Here is a 10,556-nt window from a genome sequence, read left to right on the forward strand (position 1 = left end):
GGAGGGGGAAGAGTGTGTGGGGTGTGTGTGTGTGTGTGTGTGTGTGAGAGAGAGACAGAGAGATAGACAGAGAGACAGACAGGGAGAGAGAGGGAGGGAGGGAAAGGGAGAGAGAGAGAGAGAGACAGAGAGACAGACAGGGAGAGAGAGGGAGGGAGGGAAAGGGAGAGAGAGAGAGAGAGACAAAGAGACAGAGACAGACACACACAGAGGAGAGAGAGAGAGACAGAGAGAGAGAGTTATTACGTAAGTTCTTTTAGGGCAAGGACCATTTCGTTTTTATTATTGTTTCCCCAGTGCCTAACACATTCTTGTCATATGGTAGGCACTTAATAAATGCTTGCTGAATTGAAGTGAGGCGGGATTTAAATTCAGGTGTTCCTGACTCCAAATCCAACACAAGAAAGTGGGGAGCCCCATGAGGACAGCGAGGGGAAGACAGAGACAAAGGAAGAGAGAGACAAACAAGAACAAGAAACTAGAAAAAAGGAGAAAACATATCCAAGGAGAAGACAGGATGGACGAGAAACAAAGGACACAGCACAAAAATCAGAAAATAAGGGGGCGGGGAGGAGTGGATCTGTAGAAGAAAAGTGGGGAGAATAAAGAAGAGAGTCTGAAAAACCAATAGAAGAAAGCTTGAGAACAGTGAGCACAGGAAACAAAAAAGAATGATGTCACCTCTAATTACCCTCACGTCATTCATTCAGGGCATTATCCTTGAGTGAAGTCTTCCTAACAACCTGGCTCCCACCGGTCTCCCAGCATGCTTTGATCAAGACCTCCTCTGATTGTCAGTTAGGGTGGGAAGAGGAGGGAACCTAATTTTAATAGGAGCTTCAACAAAATAGCATTAAGAAGGAAAATCCATTGCTAAAAAAATAAAATTGTGATAAATGCATGCTGTGGCTGGCTTGTTTAGCCATTTAGAGCACCAAGCTTACAAATTCTTGGTCTTGTGTTTGATTACCCTGTGGATTAGCTGAGGGTGTGGAGGTGTATGGAATTGGTTCATGGGTACAGATTGCTTCCTTAATCCTGTCCATTTGCTTTTAGAGGCCCCATGGTTAGTGAAAAAGAGTCAGGAAAACTAGGAGCAAATCATGATTTCAAAACTTATGATATCCAATAGATTAGCTCCTGGAAGACTGGCACTAATTTGATTTTTGTCTTTGCAGAAAGATACTTAAACCATGTTTATTGCATTGACTTGGATAACTAACTATGTGACAACAGTAAAGTTATTTTACCCTTCTGGCCCTGTTTCCTCATCTATAAAATGAAGACAAAAATGGATTTGAAAATTTACTAGCTGAATGACCAAAGGGGAAAAATCCCTTTACCACTTGGAGCCAGAGCATTATAGATTAAGATATCTGGGTAAGTTAGAGAATTCCCTAGTATAGTTAAGGGTGTTCCTGCCAATACTCAGTGAGGAATTTGGGGATGAGTATTACAGTTAAGACTTGCTGTTTCATCCTGCCCCATATGAAGGAAAGGGGGCAAGGAAGAGTGAGACGCACCTCTGAAGAATCTGGTTATGACCACCCACTGTACCCTGGGACAAGAGTCAGCTGCCCTACATTCAAATCCCAGCTCTTTCATTTCCTTCCTGTGTGACCTTGGCCTAGTTCTTTCATCTTCCTGGGCCTCATTGTTCTTATCTGTACAACGAGGGAAGTTAGAATATGTGGCATCTGAAGCACCTGTCAACTCTAAATCTATGTGATCTCTGTAGTCTCTTCCCAGGTCTAAAATCCCATGATTTCGATTGTGATCTCTCTTGGCCTTCTCAGAGATTAACTTTGGTGTGAGTCCTGGAGAGTAGGACAACATCACCCTCTGGTGGTAGAAGTGGGAGCAACGTGGGGACATAGTTCATGTGTTGTTAGAGCTTTGGCCTGCCTGCCTTCCCACATGTGCCCAGTTTGGAGGTGGAGGGGATGAGAGGGAGATCCTTTCGCTGCCACTCCTGGCCCTGGCTCTCCATGAGGAGCCAAGTCACTTGGGTGTGGGAGGTGGCAGACACAACAGCTGGGGGCATCAGATAACAGATGAAGGAGGCAGATAAAACAGCTGGCACCAGCAGATACAACAACTGGAGGTGGCAGACACAACAGGCGGAGGTGGCAAATAGGCCAGCTAGAAGCCAATGGCCCTAGTGCCCATGAGGATGGACCTGAGTGAGATGGGCTACTGAGGTTGTGTTTGTCCTGGTTTTTTCTAGAGTCACTACAAATGCAGCAGAGATATTTCCCACTGAAAGCTTGAGACCAATGAGAAAAACCCTCCTAGGAAGTTCTGGCATAATTGTTATTGCTTTGATTATGTTCCTGGAGGAATCACCCCTATTCCCACTTCAAATTTTTTTCGAACAAGGGAAGGCAAAAGCAGCAGCAATCTAGACCCCTGGATGGTCTGAAGGTCTTAGTGGCCTGTCTTCCTGGGAGTGTTAGGCCTTTAAGGAGCTCATCTATCCCCTGCTCCTCAAGTTGAAATGACCTCCCCAAGGCAGGTCCAGGACATCCCCAGGAGGCCAGACCCCCCTAGGCAGAATGTAGAAGCTCAGTTCACCAATGCTTCTTTACCCCTAGAAAAGTACAAGTTACTCCACAGGTAGGCAGGGGTGCCAGATGTTCAGTCTAGAGGAGACAGTCTCCTATTTCAATGCTTTGTTCGCTTTTCTACTGGCAGGACGCACAGCAGTCTTGGATTTACGTCTGGTCAGACACCACCAATGATTAACCCTCAGTCCCTCTTCTACCTTCCTCCCTGGGCCAGAACAATTCTCCAATTTGAAGTCTGTTCAGGGGCCCCTTAAGAAAATGTGCCACCACCTTCAGGAGAGCTCCTTCCTTCATTGTTGCTTCCTTTGTCCTATCTGTATGTAAGACCCCGGTCCATATCTTTACCTGTGACACACAGCGACCCTTAGGCACGAGATTAACCACCAAGCATTGGGGACAAGGGGAACAGAGGAGAGGGGAGCTTCTGAGATGTTGTGGTGTAGTAGACCAAGTGCTGGACTTTGAGTCAGGAGAGACTTGGGTTTAAATGCCACCTCTGAGCCTCAGTTTCCTCAACTGTCAAATAGGAATAACAAAATCTGCAGTACCTACCTCACAGGGTTTTTGTAAAGATCAAATGACAATCTACAAAAAGGTATAGGAACAGGGCCTGTGATTGCGCTGATATATAGGGAACTCCTGGATGAAAAACTCCTTATACCAATGCAGGTCAGTACCTTCTCTGCAATTTATAGTCTTTTAAAACTGTCTACAGCACTGAGAAATTAAGTGACTTGTCCAGGATCACACATCCAGCATGAGTTAGAGGTGGACCTTAAAGCACTATATAAAAGTCAGCTATTATGATTTTTGAGAAAGCTAAATATCTCCGGGTCTTCACTGGGTTTTAGGAATGGGGATAATCATAGTCATAGATTGAAAGCTGGAAGGGATCTTAGAGACATCTCCATTGGACAGGTGAGGAGACTAAGGCCCAGAGAGGTTGTGATTTGCCTTAGGTCATTCTGGGAGTGGCAGGGGCCAAACTCAAGCCCAGTTGCTCTGATACAAAAGCAATGTTCTCTACACTGGGGCAGTGGGCAGGCCTGAAGATGATCTCCTAGCATTGCCTTTCCTGCTCATGACATACACCAGCATGGGCAGAATCCTACCTTGGAATCAAAAGGCTCCAGAGAATTCGTTATGGGGCCTAATGGAGATTGGGGCTATTTAGGAGCAATGGATCCTGTTTCAGTCTCTCCTCACCCCCATCTCAGGGGATCATGGGATGAGACTGTGGTCAAATATGAGGCCAGGTTGATGGTAGCTTCACTCTCAGAAAAGTACAGAATTTTCAGAGACCCTCTAGGGGTGACTGCCAGAGGATGGTCAGGGTATTGTATAAACCTCTGCCATGCTGTCTTCCTCTCCAGATGACTTCAGTTGCAAAGGTGTACTACAGTCAGACCACTCAGACAGAGAACCAGGCCCTGATGGGCCCGGGGCTGCGCCGCCGGCGGGTACTGACCAAGGATGGCCGCAGCAACATCCGCATGGAACACATCGCTGACAAGCGCTTCCTCTACCTCAAGGACCTATGGACCACCTTCATTGACATGCAGTGGCGCTACAAGCTGTTATTATTCTCTGCCACCTTTGCAGGCACCTGGTTTCTGTTTGGTGTAGTGTGGTACCTGGTGGCTGTGGCCCACGGAGACCTCCTGGAGCTAGGGCCTCCTGCTAACCACACACCCTGTGTGGTGCAGGTACACACGCTGACAGGTGCCTTCCTCTTCTCCCTCGAGTCACAGACCACCATTGGTTACGGGTTCCGCTATATTAGTGAAGAGTGTCCACTGGCCATTGTCCTCCTCATTGCCCAGCTGGTGCTCACCACCATCCTGGAGATCTTTATCACAGGCACTTTCCTGGCTAAAATTGCCCGGCCCAAGAAGAGGGCTGAGACCATCCGCTTCAGCCAGCATGCTGTGGTGGCCACCCATGATGGCAAACCCTGCCTCATGATCCGTGTTGCCAACATGCGCAAAAGCCTCCTCATTGGCTGCCAGGTGACAGGTAAGCTGCTCCAGACCCATTTAACCAAGGAGGGGGAGAGCATCCGGCTCAATCAAGTCAATGTGGCCTTCCAGGTGGACACAGCCTCTGACAGCCCATTCCTCATCCTACCCCTTACTTTCTACCATGTGGTAGATGAATCCAGCCCTCTGCGTGACCTGCCCCTGCGAAGTGGTGAGGGGGACTTTGAGTTGGTTCTGATCCTCAGTGGGACAGTGGAATCTACCAGTGCCACCTGCCAAGTGCGTACATCCTACTTGCCAGAGGAGATCCTCTGGGGCTATGAATTCACACCTGCCATCTCACTCTCAGCTAGTGGCAAGTATGTGGCTGACTTCAGCCTCTTTGACCAGGTGGTGAAAGTGAGCCCTCCTGGCTGCCTCCGAGATACCACTGTCCGTTATGGGGACCCTGAAAAGCTCAAGCTAGAGGAGTCATTCCGGGAACAGGAAGGGAAGGAGGGCAGCGCCCTCAGTGTACGAATCAGCAACGTCTGACTGCTTTGACTCCCACTTCCCTCACCCCTTCTGGCCAGAGGAGATATTTTCTGGTTCAACCCTACCCCCTGACTCATGCCTGTTCTCTCTCTCCCAGCTCCCAAGTGGGGTGCTCATTAGAGAAAGCCCCAGGATCACCCTTCTCCTAATCCCAGCTCCCTCCACCCAGTGGCCTGTAATTTGCCTAGGCCAGCCTGAGGGAACAGTCCCCCTTTAGACTGAGCCCCACCTCTAAGCCAAGGTTTGGGGTATTTGGGACAGAGTAGATTGGGCTGCGGAGGATTAGAAAATCCCAGCCATTACTGGAGACTCCATAAGAGAACTGTGCAGTTGGATGGATGGATGGACTCTGCTCCATTTATGGAACTTGGTGCCTTGAGGATGGAGGATTTTCCTTTTCTACCTTCCCACCAAGCTAGTTCCCTGAGCCCAGGCTCTCTCTGCTGGTCACTCTGGGGACTACACTCTTAGATATTACTGATGCTGGGACCTGGCAGTAGATAAAGCATCAACCTGTCATAGTATCCTAGCTATACCCCAACACAGTATACTACTTCTTCCTCTGATGAGACTGATTCCCCTTCTGGCCCAAACCTTCTGGCTTGATCACCACCATTTACTCCTTCACAATTCCCCAGGTGGACTCTCTCCCTATGTCCAAGGTCTGACTTGTCCCTCCTTTGATGCCTTTATCCCCAGAGATTGGGATTGATCTTAATAAATGACCACAACATATAGTAATACCACAATCATACACTCATAGAGTTTAAAATTCTTCAAACTGAGGATCACTGGAAAAGAGATATTGTCCAAATTCCAGGTGCTTATCTCCCTAGGATACTCAAGGTGTCCTGTGAGAGGTCTAACCCTGGTGACTACATTCTCCAAGGAAGGGTTCAGATGTCTGAACCCTCAGGAAAGGGTCTAAGATGATGTTTCAGTCAGAAGCTGCACCTAGGTTTCGCTCCCTCCTAACCAGTCTGTTCAATGTCCCTTTTCCCTTACCATATTAGCTCTGTTTCACAAGATGAATGGGAAGTGGAGAGAAGGACTTTTCTTTATTCTTTGCTACACTGAAGACCAGATCTCAAGGTTCAGAAGCTCTAGTGAAATTGAATCAATCTCACCAAGTGGGAATTTTTCCATATGCCAGTCCTTTGGGTAAAGCTTCTTGGGTATGCCTTCAAGGAACTGGTGATATGCTGTTGAGGACCAGACAGAAAGCAAGATCTATGATGGAAGTCACTATTGCCACTCTCATTTACCCTGGACTCCTCTGAAAAGCACAAGTTACTTCCCAGGCCATTGAATAAATACCTGAATGCCCTCAGAAAGAAGAATATGACATTCCTGGGGCCTAGAGGAAAAGAAGAGGATCCACCTTGTCCCAATGCTCTTGTTCCCCCCAAAACTCAGTCCCAGATACTTAGTGGGCAAGAATTCTCAAAGGAACAAGACTGGACTACAGCCCACCCAAGGAAGACAGTGTGATGCAGCAGAAAGAATGCTAGATTTGGAGTTAGAGGACCTGAGTTCAAATCCTGGTTCTGCCACTTACTACCTGTGTGACCAGAGCAAATCACTTAAACTCTCTGGGTCTCAGTTCCTTCAACTGCAAATTAGGTAGGCTAACTGACCTCTAAGGTCTCTTCTAGCTCCAAATCTATGATCCATTGCCTGGCAGGGACCAGCGTGGAAAGCCACTGAAGAAAGCCTCTGTATCCACAGAGGTTAGCCCTATTGGCAGATAACAGGGACAAGTTTTGCAGGGTTCTTGTGGAGTGTCATTAAATGAGGCAGCCGAGAGAAAACCCTGTCTCTCCATCAAGAGAGAGTAGGTTACAGCAGAAGCAACTATCTGGTGTTTTTATATAAGCCGATGCCCAGCTAATCACATTCCAACCCTAATTTTACAAAAAAAGTGTTGTATGTGTATGTTCATCCTGCAGCCTTGTAGACAGGCTCACAGTATCTCTAGGCAGGCCCCAGAATCATAAACTGACCACATATGCAGAAGCTCCACCCACGAAGAGCCTTTTGGACTTGGCTAATCCCAACTAATAAGTGGAGACTGATACCACCTCTCCATCAATCTCTGCCTATAATAAACCCCACTAGAAGCCCCTGGTCTAGGTGGAGTTTAGACAGAATTGAACCTTGCAGATACTTGAAAGCCTTCCACAGGAACCAGAAGCGAGAGGGCCATCTGCTGGATTTTCCCTTCTTAAAATCAGACTTTCCTGATTTCTTCTGTATGTGTCTATATACATATAGAAGGGGACACGTACGCACTGACATATAATATCCATATCTATATATTGTTCCTAATCAGTCCCCATCCATCTGGTTTCTTCTGCACATAGCTGCCACCCCCTTACATGAGTCATTCCTCCTCTCTCCCCCCACTCCCTTAGTCTTAATTCCTCAGACCTCCCAACTCGTTGGACAGTAAGCAAACTTGAGAAATTGCCTGCAACCCAATGCACTGGTTTCCCTCCCTGGCCCTTTCCCTATCTGTCTCCCGTCCCCAACTCCAGGATGCCTTGTAAGTTGCACTTTATTTGGCATGTTTCCCTTTGGTCTGCTCTGGCCCTCACCCCCTCACTCACATGCCAGGGATCTCACTCTCCTACCAAACCCTGAATGCCTTCAACAAAGGGCAGTCTCTGTCCCTGGCTGAGTCTTACTTCTCTTCTAAACTGTGAGATGTGCCTCCAGATATGGACAGTTCTTAAGGAAATGGATCACATCTCCACTGACCATCATCTGGGAATACAGGGGAAAGGGAGAGAGAGAGTTATGGCTGCAGATGGGGGAGGCTTCAGAGGATGGTCTGGTAACTCCTTCAAATGGTGGGTCCTTGAGGTGGCTGGGGTAAGAAGTTGGAAAAAGGTGCTGATACTGAGAAAATCCACTGAAACCACAAAACTTTTATGCCTTATCATTCACCTCCTTACAACACTAGACACCTTAGATAAGGTGTAGGTGGGGTTTGGGGGGAAAGGTCACATGACATGTATAGAAGGTTTACCTATGGAAGAGAGATAGAAAAAGTAATATATAATATATATGCATATATGTATGTGTAAATATGTGTACAGAAAAGTGCACAGAGAGCTTACAGTGAGGGGCAGGACACCTTACTCTAATGAAGGGTGGGGTCGGGAGAGGGATGGGTAGGATGCCCTGGACTCCCTGTCTCATGATGGTCACTGGTTCTGGTCACAGTCTAGAGTTGGAGGATTGGCTCTGAGGTCATTGGAGATTGAGAAAGGGTAGAATGGGGCTGATCTTGTTGGAAATAGAGGCATCTATTGTGAACTTGTGATATTCAGAAGACTAATCATTCCCCACACTCCAGTGCTGCTGCTAGGGCCTGAAGGGGACCTACTGGTAGGTAGAGGAAGAAGCAGAGAAAGTAAGAAAGGAGAGCCCTTGGGGAGGAGGGTTCTTACTCTTACTGTAGAGGCTAAGTCTGGTGGAAAACTTCTTAGCTCTGTTTCTGAATCCTAGCAGTTGGCTCCTAGCCCACATACACTTTTTTTTTTTTAAAGTATAGTCCAATTCAACTTATTCTCTCAGTAGTCCTTATTCTTTTCTATTAACAGAGGTGATGGCAACCATAGCCTGAGCTGTTAAGGTAATGACTATCATCACTGAGATTCCATCTTGGCCTCCCTATCATATAAGCTGGGGGTGGGGGCAGGGGAGCTGGGGTAGGAGGATTCTGCCTTGCCCTTCTGGCTCCCTCATCCCAACCCTCCAGTGCAGGGTTGGTGGGCTGCTACTTCCAATGGTACTCCTAAGATAGATGCTTAAGGATCTGTCTAAATGCTGGCTAAAAGCAGCACTTAGGAGGAGGTTGCCTCTAAAGGCAGGTAGACCCCAATCCTGTCATGAGTGACAATGGGTTGTTTCTGTATAACTGGAAGAGGGTAGGATTGCTCTGGGGGATGACCAACTCTATCTTTCACACTACAATTAGTCCCTCAGCGTCTCTCAAATCGAATGATACCACCTGGGGATTTCATAAGTGGCCTGAAGGAAAGGAAGAGGCTACCTACAACTCCCTCACCCTGCATGGCAGGGATACTATTCCCTTCCCCAGGCTGCTGCCCTAATCCTTCTCCCTCACTTGGCTCATCTAGTAGTAACACGCTGCTGCCTTCACTGTAAAGCTAGCTTGGGCCTCTGGCCCAATAATGGCCCATTCTACTGAACCAGAAGTATCTAGGAAAAGGTGTTTCCATTCATTGCGCTAAAAACTAAACCAGGTCAGATTTATCCAGGAAAAAGATGCTTGAGTATTTTTTTTTTCTGTACAAAATAATCTACTAAATAAAATATTTCATCACCATGATTTGTATCCAGGCTGTTCTTAGAAAAGAAAATGAGCCTCTTAGCAATAATAAAAAATTATTAGTGGGGGAAGTTGGCAGGGGCAGGAAATAGAGAGGCCTGGGGGCAAGTTAGGGTTTGACCAGATGAATAAACACTAGTGATTTTTTGGTTTCTTGCTCTGATACTCCTTCCCCTTTCATCTCCCCTAAGCCTTTGGTCAAGGCCATTCATCCTTCCACCTACCCTTCCTACTTTTAACCCCTTCAACAACCTCTCAAGATGTCCCATATGACTTGGGTGGGGAAAAGGGGAGGTCACTGGTTTTCTAGAAAGGATAAAAGAAGTATTTCCTACCCCCTTTGAAGTCCTATCTGGCATCATGCTCCCAAAGGTCACTTCACCTTTGATACTGAACACTCTTTCCATCTAGCAATTAGCACAAAACCATTTTTTCCCTCTTCTAAACCAATCAGTTGGCCTGTTGCCTGTATTTGTGGATGAATCTTCACAGAATCACAGAGTTGGAAAGGCCATCAAAGGTCCATGGTCCTATTTCCCTGGCTTATGCTAAGAATCTGTCTCAGATCTCAGAGAAATTGATCTCTCTTTTGCCTTTCATTATTGAAGTTCTAAGATAGACCTGTATATTCCCAGCCAGCCAAACAAGGTTTCTTTTACCAAGAAAGGAAATAGATTCAAAAGCCCCTGTTCCACACAACAGGTAGGGAAGGAAGAGAGGGAAAATGGAGTCTCATAAATAAACATTTAACAATAACAATAAACATTTATTGAGTACCTATTATGTCTATATGAAGCACTGGAGTTATAATGATATAGAAAACCCAGGCTCTGCCCTCAAGGTACTTATAAAGTAGGAGTGGGTGGGTGGGGGGGCAAGGCAGGGAAATGTAGGTAAAATAACAAATAGTAAATAGTGAAAATTAAGTGCCAAATTAATAATTACTCCCATTTCTATTGTGCTTTAAGGTTTACAAAGCATTTTATTCACAATAATCTTGTGAGGTAGGGAGAGGAAGTATTATTGTCTCTATTTTACAGATGGGAAAACTGAGGCTCAGAAAAGTTAAATGAGTTGCCCAGGAAGTATTGGAGCTGGGACTTTGCCCCAAGTCTT

The 10,556-nt window shown here is 46.6% G+C and overlaps 2 protein-coding genes across 2 annotated transcripts in view; one reads left to right on the plus strand and one right to left on the minus strand.

The window, feature by feature from the left end:
- KCNJ9 (potassium voltage-gated channel subfamily J member 9) overlaps nt 1–10,556 on the minus strand; it is a 76,705-nt gene that overhangs the window by 59,468 nt on the left and 6,681 nt on the right. The window lies entirely within an intron of this gene.
- Nucleotides 3,941–5,080, plus strand: KCNJ10 (potassium voltage-gated channel subfamily J member 10). The gene has a single exon (XM_027840108.1). The coding sequence runs from the start codon at nt 3,941–3,943 to the stop codon at nt 5,078–5,080; it is 1,140 nt and encodes a 379-aa protein (XP_027695909.1).

The sequence above is a fragment of the Vombatus ursinus genome, unplaced genomic scaffold (assembly GCF_900497805.2).
Source record: "Vombatus ursinus unplaced genomic scaffold, bare-nosed wombat genome assembly UNPS02014838.1, whole genome shotgun sequence".
Classification (NCBI taxonomy): Eukaryota; Metazoa; Chordata; class Mammalia; order Diprotodontia; family Vombatidae; genus Vombatus; species Vombatus ursinus.

Excerpts from the sequence above, each read along its gene's own strand:
- KCNJ10 (XM_027840108.1), top strand. The coding sequence starts at position 3,941 with ATGACTTCAGTTGCAAAGGTGTACTACAGTCAGACCACTCAGACAGAG.